Source organism: Sturnira hondurensis, unplaced genomic scaffold (assembly GCF_014824575.4).
Source record: "Sturnira hondurensis isolate 20B ecotype Veracruz unplaced genomic scaffold, ASM1482457v3 Scaffold0009719, whole genome shotgun sequence".
NCBI lineage: Eukaryota > Metazoa > Chordata > Mammalia > Chiroptera > Phyllostomidae > Sturnira > Sturnira hondurensis.
Window position 1 is genome coordinate 2962226 of NW_028082350.1, and position 24602 is coordinate 2986827.

The 24602-nt window shown below is 41.2% G+C and overlaps 2 protein-coding genes and 1 pseudogene across 4 annotated transcripts; 1 reads left to right on the top strand and 2 right to left on the bottom strand.

Annotated features, from left to right (window-relative positions):
• Window positions 1-1520: 1520 nt before the first annotated feature.
• On the bottom strand, window positions 1521-1668 carry LOC118994892 (uncharacterized; annotated as a pseudogene).
• Window positions 1669-5594: 3926 nt separating this feature from the next.
• CD3D (CD3 delta subunit of T-cell receptor complex) lies at window positions 5595-8593 on the top strand. 2 transcript variants are annotated; one of them, XM_037057478.1, is made up of 5 exons: window positions 5595-5816; window positions 7106-7324; window positions 7738-7869; window positions 8204-8247; window positions 8441-8593. In XM_037057478.1, the coding sequence occupies exons 1-5, from the start codon at window positions 5747-5749 to the stop codon at window positions 8504-8506; spliced, it is 531 nt and encodes a 176-aa protein (XP_036913373.1). In that variant the 5' UTR covers window positions 5595-5746; the 3' UTR covers window positions 8507-8593. The 2 variants fall into 2 exon arrangements, with proteins under 2 accessions (XP_036913373.1, XP_036913374.1); XM_037057479.1 differs by having other exon boundaries at window positions 5598-5799; window positions 7104-7324.
• A 4126-nt stretch (window positions 8594-12719) lies between these two features.
• CD3E (CD3 epsilon subunit of T-cell receptor complex) lies at window positions 12720-22117 on the bottom strand. 2 transcript variants are annotated; one of them, XM_037057480.1, is made up of 8 exons: window positions 22012-22117; window positions 21792-21900; window positions 19577-19597; window positions 19126-19140; window positions 15881-16099; window positions 14866-15033; window positions 14276-14322; window positions 12720-13396 (listed from the first exon to the last, which is right to left on the bottom strand). In XM_037057480.1, exons 2-8 carry the CDS (start codon window positions 21838-21840, stop codon window positions 13340-13342), a joined length of 576 nt encoding a protein of 191 aa, XP_036913375.1. In that variant the 5' UTR covers window positions 21841-21900; window positions 22012-22117; the 3' UTR covers window positions 12720-13339. The 2 variants fall into 2 exon arrangements, with proteins under 2 accessions (XP_036913375.1, XP_036913376.1); XM_037057481.1 differs by having other exon boundaries at window positions 21792-21897; window positions 22012-22093.
• Window positions 22118-24602: the final 2485 nt, after the last annotated feature.

The window sequence follows — 24602 nt, forward strand, 5'->3', positions numbered from 1 at the left end:
TTTCTTCATGAAGGAGATAAATGTCTCTGCCACCACTTGTTGCCAATATCTCAGCCAGTTGGTGCTTGTTGCTAGTTGTTGCTAGAACTAATAAATTTAGGTAAGATTGCTCAGGTGCTCAGGGATGGAGCTCTGAGAAGAAAGCCACCTCAGTCCAGGTGCTTATTCAGGAATTTTTTTTTTTTACTGTTCTATCAAAGAAGTGACTGCCTGGGAGGAAATAGGTAGACATTTCCATCAAGACAGACCAGAGATATGGAAACAGAAACAAGATGGAGGTATAAGTAGATATGCTTTGTTTCTTTGCACAACCAAAAAAAGGATAACAACAAATTAAATTAAAAAAAAAAAAGAACCAGAACTGCCAGAAAATCAAACTGTATGGAAGCCTAACATCAAGGAGTTAAAGAAGAAACATTTATCTAGATGGGTAGGAGGTGTGGAGATGGGAAGCTGGGTGGAGAGCCCATGTGACAAGGTGGCAGCTAGCAGACTGGGAGTATGAGGCAGTGGCCGGCAGACTGGGATATCCCATGTTTAAGTGCAGATAAGCCAGAGGAACAACTGGGGAGTGAGACAGACTGCAAAACCCAGGATTCCAGCATGGGAAAATAAAGCCTCAAAATCTCTGGCTGTAAAAATCTGTGGAGATTGCGGTGGCAGGACAAACTCCCAGTCTCATAGGAGAGTCTGTTGGAGGGGCCCATCAGAGAGCCTAGACCATACACAAGCCCACCCACCCAGGAACCAGCACCTGAAAGGGCACAATCTGCTCGAAGGAAGTCAGGGAAATGATTGAAAGGAGGGCAAGAGCCAAAGAAGCTGCATTGTTCCCTTTCTGACCTCTCCCCCACATACAACTCACAATGCAGTGAAGTGGGTGGCCCTGCCCTGGTGAGTACCTAAGGCCCCTCCCCTCACTGTGTAACAGCTGCTCTGAGTCAAAGAAATATAGCCCAAATGAAAGAACAGATCAAAGCTCCAGAAAAAGAACAAAGTGACAAGGAGAGAGCCAACCTATCAGACAGCTCAAAACACTAGTAATCAGGATACTCATGGAAATGATTGAGTACAGTCACAAAATAAAGGAAGAAATGAAGGCTATTCAAAGAGAAATAAAGCAAAATGTACAGGGAACCAACAGTGGAGGGAAGAAAACCAAGACTCAAATCAACAATTTGGAACAACAGGAAGAAATAAACATCCAATTGGAACAGAATGAAGAGATAAGAATTCAAAAAAATGATTAGAGACTTTGGAACCTCTGGGACAACTTTCAATGTTCTGACTTCTGAATCAGAGACACCAGAAGGAGAAGAGGCAGAGCAAGACATTGAAAACTTATTTGAAAAAATAATGAAGGAGAACTTCCCCAATCTGGCAAAAGGAAGTCCAGGTAGCTCAGAGTCCTAAAGAAGTTGGACCCAAGGAGGAATACACCAAGGCACATCATAATTCCATTATCCAAGATGAAAGATAAGGAGAGAATTTTTTTCATTTTTTAAAAATTTTCTATTTTCCCTTGTCACACCACCGATTGAAGCGAAACAACTGCCACTTCATGCTGCCATGCTGCCACTTCACCCGAAAGTGGTGTTTTTATTTTGCCCTTTCTTGACGGCTCAGTGGGTCACTAGTGAAAGGCCCAATGAGTGCTTTCCAAAGGGGCAGGAGAGAATCTTAAAAGCAGCAAGATGAAAGTATAGAGGTACCTACAAAAGAATTCCCATAGGCTATCAGCTGATTTCTCCAAAGAAACCTTGCAGGCAAGAGGGGCTGGAAAGTAGTATTAAAAGTCATAAAAGTCAAGGGCCTGTAAAAGTCAAGGGCCTATATCTAACATTACTCTCTCCAGCTAAGCTTTCATTTAGAATGGAAGGGCAGGTAAAGTGCTTCCCAGATAAGGTCAAATTAAAGGAGTTCATCACCAGTAAGCCTTTATTCTGTGAAATGTTAAAGGGACTTATCTAGGGGAAAAAAGATGATAAAAAATATGAACAGTAAAATGACAAGAAACACAACTATTTACAACTGAACCTAAAAAACAAAACCAAAAATGAACTAAGCAAACAACTAGAAAAGGAACCAAAGTCACAGAAATGGAGATCTCATGGAGGGTTATCAGAGGAGAATGGGGGAAAGGTACAGGGAATAAGAAGCATAATTGGTAGGGACAAAATAAATGGGGAAGTGAAGAATAGTATAAGAAATAGAGAAGCCAAAGAACTTATATGTATGACCCAGGACATGAGCCAAGGGGAGGGGAATGCTGGTGGGAAGGAGGGTGCAGGGCAGAGGAGGCTAAAAGGGAGAAAAATGGGTCAACTGTAATAGTATAATCAATAAAATATACCTTAAAAAAAAGGACAGGCCATACATGTCCAGGATTTCAGGCCTTGTATCTCTCAGCCAGTCAGTCATTGAATCAATAAAAGTGTATGGAGCTCTTGTTATGTGCCAGGCCCAAGCCAGGTGTTGAAAATATAGAAATGAGTGAGACATATGTGATCTCTGCCATTGGGTAAATTACAGTGCAACTATAGCAGTGTAGAGAGTTTCAGATCCCCATTGGCTACAGAGGGAAAATGCCCATTTGTCTCCTGGGAAGGCTCAAGTCTGCCTACAAGTTAATCATATTGTTACTGATAACTATCTCTTATTGAGTACACATAATGCATCAGGCATCAAGCATTTTGTTCAAATTATTATCATGATTGAAGTGTACATTAGAGCACATCAACAGCAAATTAGATGAAACAGAAGATTGAATCAAGATTTGGAAGAGAAGGTAGCAGAGAATACCTAATCAGAACAGCAAAAAGAAAATAATAATTTTTAAAGATAAGATAGTTTAAGACACATAAAGCATAACACCATTTGCATCATAGGGGTACCAGAAGGAGAAGAGAAACAGCAAGGGACTGAAAACCGATTTCAAAGAATAATGCTGATAAACTTCTCTAACCTGGTGAAGGAAATAAATATGCAAGCCCACAAAGCACAGAGAGTACCAAACAAAGTGGATGCCAAGAGGCCCACTCCAAGACACATAATAATTAAAATGCCAAAGGGTAAAGATAAAGAGAGAATCTTAAAAGCAACAAGAAACTAGAAGTTAGTTACCTACAAGGGAACAACTGTAAGACTGTCAGCTGATTTCTCAAAAGAAACTTTGAAGGTTATAACAGATTGACAAGAAATGTTCAAAGTCATGAAAAGCAGGGACCTATACACAAGATTGATCTACCCAGCATGGCTATCATTTAGAATCTAAGGGGAGATAAAAAGTTCCTCAGACAAGAAAAAACTGAAGGAGTTCATCATCACCAAACCATTATTACAGGAAATGTTAACTAGACTTATTTAAAAAAAGGAGATCCAAACTATGAACAATACAATGGCAATAAATACATATGTACCAACAATTGCGTCTAAAAAGAAACTAAGCAAACAAGAAGACAAGAGACAGAATCATGGATATGGAGAGCATTTTGATGGTTGCCAGATGGGAGGGGAGTGTGGGGGAATGGGCAAAGAGGTGAGGCAATTAAGAAGTACGAAAAGGTAGTCACAGAATAACCATGGGAATGTAAAGTACAGTATAGGAAATGGAGTAGCCAAAGAACTTATATGCATGACACACGAACATGAACAATGGTGGGGGGATTGCCTGAGGGAGTGGGAGGTGCTGGGTGGAGGGAAGCAAAGGGGAAAAATCAGGACAACTGTAATAGCAAAATTAATAAAATATAGTTAAAAGTATAATAAACATACACTTGGAGAAAAATAATAATGAAAAACTTCCCTGATTTGTGATGTGCAAATCCAGGAAGTGCAGAGAGTCCCAAACAAGATTAACCCAAAGAGGCCTGCACAAAGACACTTCATAATTAAAACACCAAAGGTTAAAGACAAAAGAGAATCTTAAAAGCAGCAAGAGAAAAGGAGCTATATGACTGGTAGCTAATTTCTCAACAGAAACTTTTCAGGCCACAGGGATTAGCATAAAATATGCTAAAATATTTTCAAAGTGATGAAAGCAAGGGTCTATCCAACAATGCTATCATTTAGAATTGAAGGATAGATAAAAGAACTTAGAAAAAAACTGAAGTTCATCACCACCAAACTAGTATTACAAGAAATGTTAAAGGGACCCCTTTAAGAAGAAGAAGAAAATAAAAAATATGAATAAGTAAATATTGCAAAGAAAAAAGCTCACTGAAAAGGCAGACATATAACAAAAGCATCGAATCCACCTACACTAAAGCAAATACAAAGGCTAAAAGGCAAAATTAGGAAGATCATGTGTAATTACAATGGTAAATTAAGAACACACAAAAGAAACAATAATGGTAAAAACATAAATGTAGAGGAAGTGAATAAAAATGGTAGTGATTTTAGAATGTATTTGAACTTCAGCAATCAACCTAAAATGGACTTCTATAAACACATTTTGGTATATATGAAACACGTGGAAACCACAAACCAAACAGAAATACAAAAAATAGAGGAATCCAAACACGATGCTATAGAGAGTAATCAAAATCTGAGAGAGCAAGAGAATAAGAACAGAGAAGAATTATAAAAACAATCAGAAATCAATTGATAAGAAGGCAGTAACTACAGATAATAAAAAAGAATAAAATATTGTCATTTACAACATGGATGGTCCAAGAGGGCATTGTGCTGGGTGAAATGAGTCATACAGAGAAGGACAAATGCTGGATGATTTCACTTATGTAGAATCTTGAAAGCAGATTAAATCAACAAACAAAATAGAAACAAACTGATGGTTGCCAGATAGGAGGGGGGTTGGGGGGCTGGGTGAAAAAAGGTGAAGGGATTAAGAAGTACAAATTGGTAGTTACAGAATAGTCAAGGGGATGTAAAGTACAGCATGGGGAATATAGTCAATAATATTCTAATAACTACATATGGTGTTAGGTGGGTGCAAGACTTACTAAGGAGGGGGGTTCATTTTGTAAGTTATACAAATGTCTGACTACTATTCTGTACACCTGAAACTAATATAATTAAATTCCCTCACTAATTGTAATTAAAAAATAAAATTAGGCAAAAGAACCCAGACCTTATCATGATAGTGAGGGAATTAGATTCTTAAAAATTCCATGACTGGCCCCAGCCCATTGGGTAGACAGTAGTGTTGGGGCTAGAATTCAAATCTCTGGCTGGTGGGGCTCTAAAGTCTAACCTCCCTCTGGTAAATACTACTTAGTTTGTTATCCCAAGCTGCTCAAGGAGGCCAGGGTCCCAAAAATGACCAGTAGTGGAAGGGACTTAGCTGGTATGGGATGGGGCTCACAGCTTCTCTCAAGTTTTGAGAGGTGGAAGTTTATGTGGTGAGTAAGTGTAGTTTTGTTGTTCACAGAAACTCTGAAATTTTTGTTTTTCATCAGTGACTCAGAAAGGGACCATTTTAAATCTCCTTTTACTTCCCAGAACTCTAGGCAACCTTTTCCATATTCTCTGCTCTTCCTTTCACTCCAACCCTAAGCTCCCTGCTCAGGAAGAGCATTTTGCACCTGCTTCCTTCCTACCCCACCCACAGCCTACTGTACCCTGACAGTCTTCCATCATCAATGGCAGAGAGCAGAGAAATAGGAGTCTTCTGGTTCCTCCCCCACCCTCTCCTTTTTCCGGTATGTGAGTCAGTTGGGGGAGAGCAGCTCTCACGCTGGCTGATAGTTCTGTGACCTGGGTGTATCTACTACATGACTTCTGGAAGATGGAACATGCCAGGTTTCTGGCTGGTTTGATACTGGCTGCCCTCCTCTCCCAAGTCAAGGCTTCTCCAGGTGGGTGGAAGCATCTTGGAGAGGGGATCTGAGAGGGCTTCACCTCTGGGAGTGAGGCCCACTTGAAAGTTCTTCTCAGTGCTAGCTTCAGTTCACCAGGCAGGGTGGTTAGGGTGGGAAGGGTTGAGATGTAGTGACAGATATAGAAAACAGTCTCTTGGCTTTGACAGATTCCAGTTAGGAGTACATCTTGGCTTCAGTATCTCTCTAAATGCCTTAAGCCAGAGATCCATAGGAGACGTTACTGATATCTGTGTGCCTGAGATTAGGGCTGACATTGGGACCCCTGTTCTTTTAGGGTAGACAGCCTCTGGGATTCAGGACTCTTGGTCATTAGGTCATCGTTATGTCACTTCATGGAGCCATACCCCAACACTCAGGGGAATGCTTTAAGAGAAAAGCTAACTTTAGGTTGAGCACGAGGGAGGGAAGATTTGAGGTAGAAGCATGACTAGCTCATTTATGTTTGCCTGGTTTTAAAACTGATAGTCCTGTGTCTCAGGAACCCCTTCAATCCCAGGCAAAAGGGGACGAATGGTTACTCTAGGAGTCAGCTGCTTTGGGACGTTCAGCATTTGCATTGGAAACAGATTCACAAGGAAGACATGAATATCTGATGTACTTGTGTCTCTCTGAGTATACACACCCATATTTCTGACCTGCTTCATAGGCATTGCAGTTTTCTAAAAGACGCTGTTGTATCCAAACTGGTGACTGAGTATAAAGCTCAGGGAGAATATAGATTCCACAGTGCCTCTGGAATGTGGAGATGCTCTCCAACAAAGCAATTCAGTGGATCTAGAATGGTGCCCTTAAACTCCCCACACGATTTGATTTTGTGGAGCCTCAAGAATAGATTTGATATATATTTTTTCATAGTATAGGAAATGTAAAGCCAAATAACTTATATGTACAACCCATGGACATGGACTAAAGGGGGGGGGAATGTGGGTGGGAGGGATGTGCAGGGCAGAGGGGAATAAAGGGGGGTGGGAATGGGACAACATGATTATGTAATAGCATAATCAACAAAATATATTAAAATTTTTTCTATCCCCATCCCCTTAAGCTAGGGTAGTACAACTAAAAATGTTTACATGCTATTTTCCTTGGGTCTCCTTCTGGACCACTCATTAGGCTGGTAATTCATACTTCTCTCATACTCCCAACCATCATTGGCCTTTGGTAGTTGTTGGAAAGTGGACCTTCTTAAGCATGAGCCTCAGAAGACCCTCTTTGGGGCAGAACAAAGAGGTGGCTACAATAGTGGGTTTTCTATCTCCCCACAGTGATCCCTGGGCAGAAAGTCGTGGAGGAACTTGAGGACAAAGTGATTTTGAATTGTGATAAAGGCACCACATGGCTAAGGGGAACGAGGGGGAAATCGTTCTCAGACAATAAAATTCTGGACTTGGGAAAACGCATCCTGGACCCACGGGGATTGTATGAGTGCAATGTGACATCTGAAAACGGTTTCGAAACATATACCGTGCAAGTATATTATCGAAGTATGTGCCTCCTAAACCTTTGGGTGGGAATGGGTGGGTTCTCTGGATTTGAGAACTTTCTTGCTGGTGGGAGCTGTAGTGGACCAATCTATTTTCTAAACCAACTGGGGTCACTCTTATAATGATATGAGCAGATTTGGGGGCCGTCAGAGTTGGAGAGAGCTTAACTGATTTAGAAAGATCAGTAGGGACCTTGTTGGAAGAGAGATTTGGCCTTGCCTTGTTGAATTTTTTGCAAAGCTGAGACTACTTCTTGGCTCTCACGAGGGATTTGTTGGGATGAAGAGTAAGCCTTTCTACAAGGATCTTAAGTTCAGGTCTTGGCTTGAGAAGTCTTGGGGCTGCCCTGGGAGGCAGGGATGGTTTACCAATCTCAAAGATACCCCACCTCCTCTCTTGTCTTCCTCCCTCAGTGTGCCAGAACTGTGTGGAGCTGGACTCAGCTACCTTGGCAGGCATTATTGTCACTGATGTCATTGCCACTCTGCTCCTTGCTTTGGGAGTCTACTGCTTTGCTGGACATGAGACTGGAAGGCTCTCTAGGAGTAAGTGGAAGGGACAGAGCATATGTGTGTGTGTGTGTGTGTGTGTGTGTGTGTGTTGTGGGGTGGATGTGAGTGTGCACCTACTAAAGAACAGGGCTAGCCCTTTGGCAGCAGCTGCTGTATCTCTCTTGCCTTGGGTTGTATCTCATGTGGGACTCACTCTTGACATCTCATAAGGATTTTTACAACTGATTATTGAAAGAACTCATGCACCCATATTGCTCGTGCAGACTTCTGAGGGTGTGAATAGCTGCTGTTTCCCTGTAGTAGTCATGGGATCTCATTGTCTCATCCTCCTATGAGCTTTATAACTCTGTTTCCCTGGTTCTTCTAGCTGCTGACACTCAAGTTTCATGGAGGAATGACCAACTCTATCAGGTGAGTACTGAGGAGAAAAGATGAGAATGGAAGGAAGGAATGAGTGGGGAAGGAGAAGTTGGCACTAGGTGTAATATCTATGTATGAAGGGTCTTAGTGGGGAATTCACTGGGGGTAGGGTCTGGAAAGGCCAGGGACCTGCTGGAGGTCTTCCCTAGGAGAGTGCTGACTCTGCCCCCTTCTTATCTCTTAGCCTCTCAGAGATCGGAACGATGCTCAGTACAGTCGTCTTGGTGAAAACTGGCCTCGGAACAAGTGAACCCGAGACTGATGGCTTATAGGCACATCAGTTACCAACTGTACCATCTCTCCTTCTCAGCCAATAAAGATGTCTTCTCCCACTCAGCAGGCGCCTAGACTTTTCAAGGCTCTGGGGCAAGACATGGGATGTATCCTGATTTGGCAGGGCTCTTGCCTTTCTGCCCACTTGTGCTCTTCATTCATCGCTTCTCTTCCTTTGCCCCACAAGGACAGTGGGATGGGCAGTCTCTCACTACATCCCGGCTCACTGATGTTTCTAACCTGGTGGATTTCCTGTGTGCAGAATATGTCCCACCATACTCCCCTGGCTACTTGTTGCCTCCAGTCAGACCCTATCACAACCCTTTCTGAGTGTTGGCTTCCTTACCACAGCGGAGGGCAGCTGTGGTGTTCAGAGACCCAGCCACACAGAACTTTCCATGACATCATGAGTGCAGGTGGCAGTAAGGGCCCTGGAACTCACTTCTTATCAAGAGATGTTTGTATGAGACAGTCCCCTTCTTGCTAAGGGGCTGGCCTTGGCTTTTTGACCTCTGTGAGGCCACTAGCTGTGAGGACGTCTCAGCCTAGGCCCCTTAAGTACCATTTGTCTACCTTTCCGCAGAACCTGCCCCACCCCTGCCTTCTGCATGGGTGATAAACTAGTATCAGAAACCTTTCATCAATTAAAACACATCATTCCTCTCTACTCACTTGGAAAGCTGGAGTTTGAGACTGGGTTGGGGCTTAGGGTATTTTCAGTAGATGTCCTCCTCTTCAGCTGGTGGGCTAGTTTTGGTTCTGAAACTTTGGGAGCCTGAGGGACTTATTAAGAATACAGACACTTGGACCCCATTCTAGGCATGTAGTCCCTAGGTGATTCTGAAACAATCCCAATTCAGAGAATCTCTGGTTTAGAGGGAGAACTGAGACCACTTACTGTCTTGTATCCTTTATGCCTATTCTGTCTACAATAGGTGGGAACCCCTCCTTTTATTCTCTGAGTAAGAGTAATTTAATGAACTTCAGGAACATTTAATGAGGTTGGGCATTTTCTAGACCAAGTTCCCCTCTCCTTTTTTGTGTGGAAAGCTTTTAACTATAAATTCAATTTATTTAATAGTTATAGAACTATCTGGGTTATCTATTTCATATTTAGTGAGTAGAGCACTTTCTGTTTTGTCTTCAAATTCTACCCATCCTTCCCTTTAAGGCCCAGATCAAGTATCTCCTCACCCATGTTGCTTTCCCGACCCCTTCAGCTCTCTCAGTTCCTTCTCAGAACACCTATAGCACTGTCTGTAGCACTCATGGGTGCATAATCACATGTGTTCTCCTGTTGTTTAACTTTCTGCATGCTCTGGCACTGTTATATGACTGCCAGTTCCTGGAAGACTGAAACTGTTTATTTTTATCACCTGAGCACTTAGCACAGCACTGGTCTGCCACACAAGTGATTAGAAAAGCACTCATTGAAAGAATACCTAAACAATTACATACAGAGCTCTTAAGTCAGGAAAATGGAGAGCATTATTTATTATCACAGTTGGCCCTGGGAAATTGTTCATTGGAGTTGGATAATCCTGGCTTCTAATTCCAGCTCTGTTCTTCACTAACTGTACATCTTTACAGGCAAATGCCATTACCTCTCTGAGCCCCTGTATCTTCATCTGTAAAACAAGGACAACAACATGTACCCTGTCAAGTTGTCATAAGGGTTAAATGAGATAATGCATATAAAGTGCTAAGCATAATTTCTGGAGTATAGCAAGTTCTCACTAAATATTAGCTATTATTGCTTTTATCACCCTGAGTCACACCTCCCCTTGACCAGGCATCATCAAATATACCTGGGCCAAAACTGCCACCACTGGGCCAGCCTGATTAGTAGCTAGGAAAGATCAACATCATGGAGACTCCTTGTGAGCATAAGCATTGAGTGCTTACAGGAAAAGCAGCAATGTTTCAACAGGGATCATCAAATAGAAACTGTAGCCACAAGCCCAAGGCTGAGTGTATGTGGAGGGCTGCCTTTTCAGTCCTGGTCACACACATAAATAGCTCTGTGGTCAGCAGGGAGGTTTCTGAGTGCAGATGGGAGAGAAGAGAGTCTGCTGGCTTGAGCTGGACTAGGACAGATCCTCAGTGCTCTGGACGCCTCTCTGTAAACTGAGTGTGTGCCCTAGAAGACTGAGGAAGAAGCCGTCCCACATTGGCCTTTGGCAGCTGCTGCTGTATCTCTCTTGCCTTGCTCCACCCACAGCCCACATCCTGGCTACTAAACCGCAGCTGCTTCTGGCTGCAGGCTGCTGCCTCTTGTAGCGGAGGGAGTGGTGCCTGTTTGATGTCACCTCCTTCCCCTATTTCCCCTAGCCCCAGCTCTGCAGCTCTTTCTTCCCTTTTCTCCTTTTCTTCATATGACAAAGATATTCTTCATTTATGAAAACTTCTACCAAAATTCTAATAGAAATTTAACTGTTCATTTACAATTAAGTTAATCTTATAAAAACCAGTTTTTTAGTGCATAATCAATAAAATACACTTATATATAAAAAAAGTTTTAGCCCTGGCTGGTGTAGCTCAGTGGATTGAGCACAAGCCTGTGAAGCAAAGGGTCGCCAGTTCAATTCCCAGTTAGGGCACATGCCTGGGTTGCAGGCCAGGTCCCCAGTAGGGGACACATGAGAGGCAACCACACATTGATGTTTCTCTCCCACTCTTTCTCCTTCCCTTACCCTCTCTCTAAAAAATAAATAAGTAAAATATTTTTTTTAAAGTTTTTATAATTGTTTTCTGGATTGCTTTTTAAAAATTTTTATTTATTTATCTTTAGAGGGGAAGGAGAGAGGGAGAGAAACATCAATGTATGGTTGCCTTTCCTGCGTCCCCTGCTGGGAGTTGGCCTGCAGGGAACTGGCCTGCAACCCAGGCATGTGCCCTGACTGGGAACTGAACCTAGATCCTCTGGTTTTCAGGCTTGTGCTCAATCCACTGAGCTACACCAGCCAGGGCTGGATTGCTTTTTATAATTAAAATTACTTTTTTGACATCAAACTGTATTAAATATTTTTATTGGTAAAATTCGGCATATTTATTTATTTAATTATTTTATTGTTGTTCAATTACAGTTTTGTACATCCCCCTAACTCCAGCCAAACCCACCTCCCTCCCTTGCTTCCACAGTCTCCCTTGGTTTTGTCCATGTGTCCTTTAGTGTAGTTCCTGAAAAACCTTCCCCCCATTATCTCCTCCTACGTCCCCTCTAGTTACTGTCAGATTGTTACTGTCTTACTTTCAGTGTCTCTGGCTATATGATCTCACTTTTAACTGGAACATAATCAACAAAAGAAAAAAGCAAGCAAAATATTAAAGACTTTTTTCTTTTACATTTTGAAGTTGGAATAGAAGTGTGCCTAGTTCTCTCCATCAACTATGAAACCCATTGCTGAGACAGAAGGTGTGAATCACATCTTGATTAGTCCTATCAGGGAAGGTGTTTATAGCAGTGTAAATCACCCCAAATCATGATTACTCATGCTGCTGTCTACTTGGTATTAAACTGTATATAGCTGTTTCTTCACATTCATTCAACATTGAGCCCCTCTGATTGCCAGGCTCTGTTCTAGGCAGTAGGAATGCAGTTATGAAAATAAGACAGACACAATATCTGACCTCAGTGATTTTTTTTCAGATCTTACTAGGAACTAGGCCCTGGTAACCAGTTTACCTGGATTAATTGATTTAATCTTTTTAGCATATCTAATTTTCAGATGAGGGAAGACAGGCACTAAGAGGTTAAGTGATGTGCCCAAGGTCACCTGGCTGGTGGTACAGCTTGTGGAAATCTATGTCCTGGCCTTCAGCCCTCTTGTACTTCCACTCTTCTCAGCGGCTGCCCTCATCTGCCTTTTAAGACCTCTGTTTCAGTCTCATCCATTGAGTCCAAACTGGTCCCTGAACTGACCAGGTTGTCAGGGACACATCAATCTCAACCACCCTTGATGTTTTTCTCCAAGAGAAGTTAGTCAAATGACTAATTATTCTCTCTTTCAATTATTCCTTAATGCCCTCCTCTCTAAAGAGAGCTTCTGATAATGCCTTCCCCACTGTGAAAACAGGTAGTCCTTGCCTTTGGGATCACAGCTGAGAATTTAGTCAAAGGTAGAGAGGATTGGCGTTGTTCCAGAAAACAAGGCAGCCTCTAAGGGCCTCCCAGAAAAGAGGGGCAGCAATTCTTTTAGCCAAACACACTTTATTTCTTTTCTCTCCCAGCTGACAAGGAGCCTAGCACATTTATGGAGATGGAAACAATCACCCAGGGGCCTACAGTGCGGACAGGGGAGAGAAAACAAGGGGCTGGCTCTGGGCCAATGTTTGTGACCGGGTCAAGACCTCTGCCAATATTCACCCAGCAGTGCATTCCCACAGAGGGTCGATAGAGAGCTGGAACAGTAGAAAGGTAAATAGAACAGTTAGGGTTGGGGGCAACTTTTAGGCAGGAAAAGGAAGGCACTGAAGGGAGAAGTAACATCCGCCAGGGGAGAAAGGAATTGGCAGTGGTGGTGAGTAGCAGAAATAAATATCCTGACAAGAGTGCAGGCCAGGTGTGAGGGGGTGTGTAGCAATGATATTTCAAAGAATAATGGAGCAGCAACATCCTAGGACTAGGCTCCAGCAAGGAAGACTGAGAAGAGGGAGGGGACAAGGCTGCAGGCGTGTTAGTTCTATACTAGGCAAAGGGACAGTTTTCCTGTGGAGTCCAAGACTTGCCCAGGAAATGGAGTAGCAGGGTGCCTGGGGATGAAGGAGCCACGCCTGGGCCAAATGGGTGATGCGGTGTCCTCAGGAGCTGTCAGGTGCCTCTCTGATTCAGTCCAGAATACAGATCCCGTTGGCCTTTCCGGATGGGCTAGAGGTGAATAGAGGGGGTGGTCAGCAGGATGGGAGGAAGTAATTCCTAAGACAGATGGGACTCCAGCCATCTAGGTTTAGTGCAGTGGAAAGAACCAGGGACTAGGACTCAGGAGGCAGGCTGGAGCTCTAACTTGGCATTGACTGGTAAAAGACTTGATTTGGTCACCTCCTGTAAGTCTCAGCTTTCTACATTAAAAATGGGAATCTAAAGACGCACTTTTCAGGACTTTTGTCAGAATTAAATCAAGTCACTGATGGGAAAGTGAATACTATATGCTTGGCTGGTAATGAATAAATATGTGTTGACTTTGTTCAAGTATGATATTCAAAATATTTAACAATTGTAGTATGCACACCGCAATCAATCAGAAGAATTCTGGTGGTTTTCTGCTTTGCCAGACATTATCTCTTTAGTTGTCACATCAGGAGGCAGTTCAGTGGGGAGCGGATGTGACATTTAGCAGTATGTGTTGGGGACAGGGAAGCTTGGGGCTTCTTATCAGTGAGGTATTTTACTAATTCAACAACTGGTATGACTGTACCAGTGTGTGCTGGTGGCACATAAGTCCTGAGTTGATCATGTTAGAATGTACATATGTGTTATTTCCCATGGCTATATCTCAGCTAATGAATAAGTAAGCTGGAGAAAGTGGAGTGTTGCCTCATCCCCACCACCCAGCTGCTTTGTGGTGGTAGAGGCTGGGCAGCCTTGAGATAGCCCTACTTTACCATGAAGGAGGCAGAGGTGGGCACATGGTGAACTGTCCTAGAGCCCTGAAGGGGGGCTTAAGGTGTCTGGTGGGCTAGATGAGCAGTCCTGCCTGTCCCCTTCTCCCATAGAAAGACCCTGTCTCTCCACTCTATTCCTTATTACCTCGTAGTCTGGATTGGGAACAGGTGGTGGCCTCTCCTTGTTTTGTCCTGCAGAGAAGAAGAAGGGAAAGATTTGTTGTTTACATGTGGGAAAGCCAATCTTGTGGCAATGAGACCCAGATCGAGGATGGCAAACCTATTCGTTCTCTCCTCTAAATCTCCCTTTTCCTTTCAGCCACCTTTTCTCATTTTTCTATTATCCCACTGCTAATGACCCCATCTACTGTTCTTATCATTCTGTGGCTTTTTTTTTTTTTAGCTCAAAGTTGTTCCACTTCTTCCTTTCTCATGGAGTAAGGGAAAGGAAAAGGCAGAAACTAATGTCCCAAAGTCTCTCTCACCACAGAATGGGGTAGAATCTGATTATTCTAGAACACTAACAGGTATTTGAGGAAGCCCATTCTGTTACTGAATATTTTTGCACTTTCCTAAGGTGGGAAGGAAAAGAATAATCTGAGATGTGAAACCTACTGTTGAGATTGTGGCAACATAGTGAATGTTCCATAGAAGCTGTCTTGACCCAGTTGTGGACTTGCTGTCCATCCAGACCCAGGCTGAAAATCACCTCCCACCCAACTCCATGTTTCTTACCACCAGGCCTGCTGCCAGCACCTACTCCTCTGGTCACAGGCTTGGCCTTGGCCTTTCTATTCTTGCTCCAGTAATACACCAGCAGTAGCAAGCCCAGGGTAATGCAGATGTCGACTATGATGATTGCAGCTACTGCTGCCAGATCCACTTCTATGCAGTTCTCACACACTGGAGGGCAGTGGGAGAGGGGGTGGGGAGTGTGGGAGAAGAGGAAAAATCACCAAGAAAGAAAGACAAAAGGACGTTGGAGATGAGAAAGGAAAAAATGAAGGTGATTCTCCCTTCAATACTCACATGCTGACAATAGCCAGAGTAGAGCCCTCCCTTTCAATATGTTTATAACTATAAGCAAAGTTTGACTGTTATGGATAGAAGCTCTGGTGTCAGAGAGTCTGGGTTTAAGTTCTAGCTCTATTATTCACTAGCTGTGAGAATTGTGAAATGTGTTTTCAGCCCTCAAAGACTCTGTTCCTGCATCTATAAAATAGGAATAAAATAGTACTTAACTCATAGTTGTTGAGAGGATTACATGAAAAAAAAATCTCTGGCAAGTCTTTGGTATAGTGCTTGAAACTTAATAAGCATGCAATAAATGTTAGCTATCATTAGATTTTATTATTATGCTTTAGCTTATGGCATTTTATTATAGTAGTTTTGAGTCTCTTTTGAAAATCCTTTTGAAGAATTTATCTCTGGGTAAAGCATCTTATGAACTCATATCAGTATGTCATAATTCTGGAGTGCTGTAACCCAAATGACCCAATCTTATCTCTTGGGAAGTTGTTTTAGATGAAGTGCTGACTGAGCTTACCTAGATAGTCCCATATTGGTATTTAGTCAATATTTCAGAAAACACTGATGCTGTGTGGCCCCAGAGAGTCCCAGTATTGAATGTAGGAGAGGCATAAAGATGCCAGGGGACTGTGAGCCAGGTTAGGGGAAATAACTGAGAAGCCCTTTTGAAATGGTTTTTCCTAAAGAGTCTTATAGTGCTTGCATTGGAGACTTATCTTACCTTTTGCTTTTAGGTAGAGATAATTGTTATACTTCTCCGAGGTGCTTTCACTGTAGCAGAAATAATAACCACTGTCTTTCATTTCTGAAAAATCTTCTAGTACTAGGTTGACCTCTTGTTGAGCCTTTAGTTTATCATTGTGTTTCCATTTTACTTCAGATCCAACATTCTTAGGGCATGTCAGCTCTACCTTAGTTCCGGAGATGGAGACTTGATATTCTGAGGAATGGGATAGAAGAGAAGGGAAATTGGAAGAAGAAACCACTAAGAGTTCAGGAGAAGAAAATTAGTAACAAAAGAAACAACCAAATGCAAAAAATCACCTGTCTTTTAGGTCTCAAATTTTCTTGTCAATGAGAACTCTGCTGGCTAATGGGTAGGAGAGAAGTTGCCTGAAGCAGGACTAGAGAACCTTTTGAGAGTGACGTTAAAGTGTAGGCAGGGACATGGGGACTGGGGAAAGGGAGAATGGAAGTAAAGAAAGACCTATTAAAAATCCCTATTTGCAGTGTTTCTAAACTATAATGTGGGGAGGACCTCTGTTCTTGAGATTATCTCTCTCAATCAATTCCTTCTTTTTTAGGAAGTGATTGAGAGAGGTAATCTCAAGAACAGAGAATCCTCAGATAGGGAATACCTAGAAGAATGATATGGTTACTTTTTAGAGTATGTGGAAATTGACTTGAAAATGTAAAAAGGAAGGAGTATAAGGAAATAACCTTGGTTTAAGTTCAAATTGTAGATGAAATTTTTCAAGTAGGACTGGCCACTATCCCCAAGGATTCCAGAAAAGGTAAGCTTACAAGATGACAACTCAGATACATCAAATTGAGAATATACCAGCATGTGTTTTTTACTCTAGATACACTAAAGCTCAACAAGTCTCCAAATCCTAAAGCTAAAAAGTTCTAAAAGTCTTCAAGCTTATCCTCTTGCATTAGTAAGAACCATATTCCAGATAGATACAGAAAGGCTTTCTCAGGGATAAAGTCTTTCATATTTTTGTATCACTGATTCTTAGGCTTACCTATTTTTCATTATTTAGAAGTTATTTCTTAAAACTAACAGCATCTCTCATAATAGAGACCAAACATCTTTCTTCTTATTCTGTACCACATTTATGTTATTGCCCTTAAATTACGTGAAGCACTATATACTTCTTAAGGGAATGGCTCTTCCAACGAAAAGTATCTTTAATTTAAATATTGCTGAGTATAATCATCTCTCAATTATTTTTGATAGAGAGAGGAACTATTGGTGTGGACAACTGAAATCCATGATAGAATTTGGGGATCCAGCCGCATTCCCCATAGCAGGCAATTTTGCCCCAGGGATGTGGGGCTGGGGTGCATCCTCCTTTCCTGGAAGACTTGTAGTTGGGACACTGAGCAGCACCAGGCTGTGTTTGAGCCTGAATATGACAGCTGGAAAGGAGGAGAGGTGGTGGTGTTCAGAGATAGCCTTCTCTCTTTTTTGGGTATTTTTCTGTAGTATGCTATTGGGGACAGATTGCTAGACTGAGTCAGAAGTCCTGTATTTGAATTTCAGATCTGCCTTAGATTGTATGACCAAGGGCAAGTCATTTAACTTTTCTAAGCCTCAGTTTCTTATCTGGAAAATGGAGATAAAACACCTGCCTCACAAGGCATCTGTGGGAATTAAATGGATTATGAAAGTAAAAATGGATGGGGCATAGCAATGCTTAAGAAAAACTTTAGTTATTTCCTTCCTTTCCTTCATAAGGTTCTGCTACAATGGAGAATAGAACTGAGTTCTCACCCAGATGCTCAAGTAGCTCTTTGGCTGAGATCATATAGAATGTAAACAAGTCATTCTCCGGGTTTGTCCATCTGCTAATAATTGGGAGTTGAGTATAATAACAATTTATAGTCAATATTATTTTGACTTTGAAATAATTTTTCAGCACTGATATTTTTAGAAATGCTTATTAAGTAGAAATCATAAATAAAAGAATTTAAAAATAAATAGGTATCTTTTTGGTATGTTTGATGAAAAAGGAAATGTAAAAAAATTGTTCACAACTTTTATTGGCACAAATTTAATAGCAGAGCTTAGACTTTTACATGTTCATACAAGGGCCTAGAATTTTATGCTTAGAAATAGGATGTATGCTCAGAAAAATTTTACACCTACCCAGAGACAGTGTTTTATAATGCTTGAGAATGTGAGCTTCAGTATCAGCTAAGTCTACATTTACATTTATCTCTGTGATCGAACTATTTATTTTCTAAACTTGCTTTTCTTATCTGTAGAATAAGGATGTTAGCAGAGGACATTCAGGTAAAATATTTATAGCAATACCTAGAACATACCTGCTCAATAAACTTTAATGCTTATTTAGTCTGCCTGCTTCCCATGTAATAATAACTAAAATTCACTAGCTGCCTTCAATATGTCAAATAATATTCTAGGTGAATTTTTCATTCAATCCTTATAACAATCCAAGTTATGTAGCATTATTGTTTTCATTTTACACATGATGATTCTGTGGAACAGAGAAGTCAAATAAATTATTGAAAGAAACTCAGCAAGTATCAGATATGAATTCAGCTTGAATTCTGATATGGCAGTATAACTTCAGAGTTAGACTCTTAACCTCATAATACATAGCCCTAATTCCTCTGCCTAAAATACTCCTCTTCCCTAAAATACAAGCTCATTTTAAAAAACTTTGCTCAAAATCATCTCCTTTGGGGAGCTTTCCTTAATTACTCTCTGTAGAGTTGACCACTCCTCTTTTTATATTTTATTTTACTCTGTCTCTACCCACACCATAGCATGTGATACACTATACTACCAATTTTTTATCTCTTACACAAGACCATTGGATTCTTGATCAGAGGGAATTAATGATATATTCATGTTTATAATCACTTAGTCACTAAAAAATATTCATTGAGCACCTATTCTGTGACAGGCACTGGACCAGGCAAATAAGATACCATTTCTGCGTTAAATGAACTCATGATTTACACAAAAACTCGTGGTGGCCTCTCCCCTTACCCACATGATTCTTCTTCCTGGAACATATACTGAGGGATACCTATCATACTCAGCTATGATTAAGCATGACAGAAACAAACAAACATAGACACTTCACAGACATGTTCTAATGAAAGATAATTGTGCTTTTCCTCTAATCATTCTGGTTCTCAGTGTTTATTACAATGATTGTCCTCTACGACCACTTGAAAAGAAGTTGTATAGGGCAAAAATCCTCTTACCATTATCTTCATTCTCTGAAAAGAAAATAATAAGAAACCATTAGCAATACTTCTATCAGTGACTAAGATCAGATCCTGCTCCCATGGGTTAAGATTCTTTCCTCAACCTTCAAATAACAATGGCTCCTTGAGTTCCTTAATGGCTGAAAAGCTGTTTCGGGCCCTACATCCTACATTAAACAGCTGATTGCTATTTCTAAAAAATGAATTCTAAATAATCATTTCACTATTACATATTTCACATATAATTTTATATGATTATTTTACATAATAATCATATATACACACCCCCCAAATATATATATATATATATACACCATATATGCCAAAAGGTAGAAACTCCTTTTATTGGTCTCTTTGGAAGCTCTGTGGGAGGTCTGGAGAAAGCTCCCCTCATAAATACAAATAATTTGCAGCTGATTTCATAAAAAGGAAACAAAGTATATCTCACCTTCTTGCCCCCAAGCACCAACTAGAAAATAAATAATAAGAAAAAAAGAGTTAGTAAATCTGTGAGTGCCTGAAATTCCAAGCAGAAAAAGTGCTATGGTCTTGTCTGATCACTTCTGAACACCTAAAGTCCCGCCCAAGCACTGCTAGATCAATCATTCCAGTAGCACAAATTCCTGGTTAATTTGGGACAAAACAGCAAGAAAGCATCTAGTATTAAACACGAAAACACAATATTTGACAAACAGAAGTTAGAAAAAGCTGGGGCTGCTTTTTGGGTGACTGGAAAAATATCAACAAAATTTTGCAGCCACATCTTCATTTTGAAAGTTGGTCTCTGTGAAAGAAACACAAGCTCTTGGTTGGGTACAAGCATTGGAATTCTTGTTCCATCTCTGGCTCCTGCTTGTCTGATGTTTCAGTTTTTCCATTTCTTTTGCACTTAAGAAAGATGAAAATATATGAAACTCTGATTACTCATCAGCTGCAGCCTATGCACTGAAGAGCCTGGTCACATTTCCACTGGGCCCGTCAGATTCCCTTACTCAGCAATAACTGCGATTCAGAACAAGTTTCCCTGGATTGGCCTGAAAGTTTTCTGTGTACCTGGATCTCTTTTTTAAACCAATAGCCTCTACACTGTCTTAGAGACTGCACCCCTTTGCCCCTCTCCAATACCCAGAGCATACAGGGCACATTCTCATAATCATGGTGCCAAATCTTTAGAACTTGGGTCTTTGATATTCGTTCAGTCACTCACTCAGTCACTCATTCATTCATTCATTTTTTCTCTCTCTCTATGCAAAGCATAATTGATACTATAGGCCTCTAAAAAAATGCCTGACTACTCCCTGCAGAACCCGAACCCTGCCCCTTGGCAATCCAAACATGTTCTTTGGAAAGTAGCGGACTAATAAGCCTGACAGCTTATAGAAATGCAGAATCACAATCCCTAATTCAGACCCACTGTAGCAGAAGCTGCAGTTTAACAAGATCCCCAGGTGATTTGTGTGTATGTGCAAGCTCAAGAAACTCAAGATAGAGCAGGAAAAGGAGATATCATGGCTGTGGCTTTAATAGGAGCCCCAGCTGGGAAGCATTTCCTAGGGCTCTGAAACAAAACCATTGCAAGCCATGCTGCCTCCTGTAGTGTAGTTATTAAGAGCACAGGACTTGTAGACAGGTAGTCCTAATTTCCAAAGTCAGCTTTAGCACTTACTGTGTGATTGTAAACAAATTATTTAACTTCTTTGAGTATCAGTTTCTTTATCTAAAAAATAGGAGAGGCAATGTTTATCTCACAAGATGGAGGTAAGGATTAAATTCGTTACCACATGTAAAGATTTTTTTTTACATAGTTATCTGGAACTCAATAAAATGAATGAAAATCTTTTAAAGAAATTTTATTTATCCTATACCAGACACTGGAAACGCTCTTGGTTATTTATCAAGTGCTCCACCTTCCTTAAAAAAACTAAACTAATTGAACGTCTTGATTAACTGAAAAGAACGGAAATTATGAAGTGTTTTATTATCCTACACACAAAGCTTGTTGCATCCTGTGCAGTTTGGGTTCAACTACATAGTCTCCTCACAACAAGGAGCAATGGTTGACTCTTCTAATTTCTTTGGTATTCCTTTTTTAAATGCTCACTCAAGGATATGCCCATTGATTTGGGAGGGTGGGGTGGGGAGAGGGGGAGAGAGAGAAAGAGAGAAAGAGAGAGAGAGAGAGAGAGAGAGAATAACTTGATCGGTTGCCTCTTGCATGCACCCCAACCCGGGACTGAACCCGTATCCTAGGTATGTGCCCTGCTGCCCTGACTAGAGATTGAACCCAAACCTTTTAGTGTAGAGGATGACACTCCAACCAACTGGACACCGTGGCCAAGGCTCTTCTGTATTAGTTCTTAAGGGCTGGGTAGTTCACTGACAGAAAGAGCTCATTCTTGAAGGCAGAAAGATCACTTTGTTTTCTGTAGATATAATCATCCCAACTGATTTTCTTTGGCTGTCCCCTGAAAAGTCTCTGAGGCCCCTGGGGCATGCTTTTTCATTAGCCTTCAGCCCTAGTTCCCTATGCTAGCCTTGCAGAAACAGCTCCTTACATCTTCTAGTCCACGATGCCCTTGGTTCCACTGGGCAACAACAGCTTAGGCTGTGAGCCTTGCCATGGTCTGGATAAACACCACTCATTCTCATTTCATCTTACTCACCTGATAAGAGGCAGAGTCCCAGAACTCTCCAGAGATTCCCCAGCTGCATCTTTTTCTCACTGGACTCTAACTTAACCTAAGATGGCGGAGGGCAGTTGGCTGATTACTTCTGAAAAAGAAACCGAAGGTCTTTTTCAAAACCCCTACTGAAGATGAGGACCCTGTGGCCATTGCTTCCAACATTTGGATGAAAAAGGGGCTTTGTAAAAGGGAGACTCACCATTTTCCGAAGCAGGCACCTAGGGCTGGGAGGGGAGGCGGATTTCTGAACCCCACACAGGAAGTGTGGAGGGGCCTGTGGGCCCACAGGGTTCAACGTCACTTGGAAACGTTTGAGGCAGAGGCAGCCACCTGTGTTGGGTGGGGAAAGTTGGGCCCCATATACTTCCATAGGACAGAGGACTGGCAGAGCCTGAAGGTGCAGTGAGAAATACATGCAGTTTAGCTGCTGGGGCCTTGCACAATGCACCTCCACATTGTGGGCCCCTTTCTCCGATACCCCCCCCTCTAACACAAGCTGTGAAAGGAAAAGAGAGGAGTACTTTACGGTGTGGACATGGAGCAGCAGGGTGCAGCTATCTTATTACAAAATCTGTTGGCTTAGAAATACATGTTGGCGTAAAACCATGAGATACCATTTTTTTGCCTATAATGTTTATTAAAATATTTTAAAATGCAATATTCAATGTTGGAAAGGGTAAAAGTGATAGTCTCAAAATCCTCTGACTTTAATGTAAACTGATACAGCCTCTCTTGGTTTTTTAAGAAGGCTTTAATCAAATACTTATTCTGTGCCAGGCACTATGCTGAGGGCTTTACCAATATGTATAATTTAATCCTCAAACTAACCTTTTAAGGTAGGTATTATTTTTACCTTCATTTATAATTGAACAAACTGAGGCTCAGAAAAGTTATCTAACTTATTGCAGAGCTGGAATCCTGGAAAACATTTTGGCAAAATTCATTTATTTAGTAAATATTTAATATCTACTGTGCTGTAATATATGTTGGGTGGTAGTAATATAGCAATAACATGATAGTCCTTGTGGAGGATGAAAAGAAATGTGGACATTAAACAGACTATTTCAGGAGATTGATACTGAGAAGGAGGACATACAGGTGCTGCCAGAGTTATAAAAGGGAACTCATATGGTGCAGGGGGTAGGGAAGATCTTCCTGAGCCGGTGACATCTAAGCTGAAATGTGATGGATGACTAGGAATGAACCAGGGAAAGGGGAAAAACAAGAAAAATATTTCAGGCAGTGGGAGCAGCATATCTGAAGCTTGGAGATGAGGAAGAGAGGTCCATTCAAGAAACTGGATGTCCAGTATAGCGGGTAACTGAGAGTGAGGAGGAATGGCAAGAAATGGGACAGGAAACTCAGCTGGGGCCAGATGGTGTAAGAGATTCTTTTTTTTTTTTTTTTGGAAAACAGAAAAAATAACAGTTTAATGTACAGATAGCTTTTTCATATCAGTATGAAATTAACAAACAATCCAAAAATGGGTGAAATATGTGAGTAGGCAAAAGAGCTACAAATGACCAGGGGTGGATGTCCAGATGATCAGTGTCTCCATAGCAAAGAAAAACATATTACATAAAGCAGGTTTCATCTATGAAAACATTCTGTGCTGGTAAGAGTGATGCGATTAGACAACTTTTAAGCACAAGATGAAAATATAAGTCAAAATGGCCTTCTTCAGACACTACATACTAAAATATTCCCCTACTTGAAACTTATTAAAAATGGAAAAAGAGTAATCTAACCATATGTTAACAGGACATCATTTAAATCTATTATAGCACATCCCTGCAGTCGTTTTTTTTTTTTTTTAATGAAAGTTACAGAAAATGAAAAGGTAACACACTGCACTGTATTTGCTGGGGCTGCTGTAACAAAGAACCACAGCTTGTGTGGCTTAAACAACCTGAATTTAATGTTTTGTCATTCTGGAGGCTTGAAGTTTGAGATCACAGCCTAAGCACAGTTGGTTTTGTCTGATGTCTCGCTCCTCAGCTTGGATGCTCTTCCCTCTGTGTCTTCACACTGTCTCCCTTCTGTACCCGTCCATGTTCAAATTGGATTAGGGCCCACCCTATTCACTTCATTTGAACATATTTGCCTTTTTAAAGACCCTGTCTCCAAACAAAGTCACATTATCAGTTAACTGGGGGTTAGGATTTCAACATATATATGTTGGAGGCATACAAATGTTGAGCTCCTAACAATTACCCACCTTCTCTTCCTAATAGGGCTTCAGTTTTTGACTGGGTTCAGCCAATCAGATTCTTTCCCTCTCAAATGTGACTCAGGAATCAGTTTTACAAAGAAGGATGGACAGTAGAAAATTCTCTCTGGCAGAGATGCAAGGTGATGTTGGAAGCAGCGTCTAGTTTCTGGGACAGCAGCAGTTGCAGTGCTGGGTGAAAAGCCGCAGTGTCCAGCATGAAAAGGTGGAGCAGTTGTGTCCTCACCAGACACGTTCTTCCTCTTCCATTGTGTGGGCCATTTTATGAGTCTGCATCTCCAGTCTTCTCAGGAATTTTATGAGATGTCCAATATCCTCTCAATAAATTTTTCTCTCCTTAGATCAGCCGGAGTCAGTTTCTATGGCTTGTAACCAACAACCCTGACCATACATCACATATGGTGAAACATCATATAGCCATCAAAATTATATAGCCATTAAAAATCAGGTTTTTAAAACAATTTTAACAGCTTTGGAAAATATTTATGACATACACTACAAAGAAAGTTGACAATACAGTATAAATACTATGATATCAATTTTATTTAAACACTGTGTAT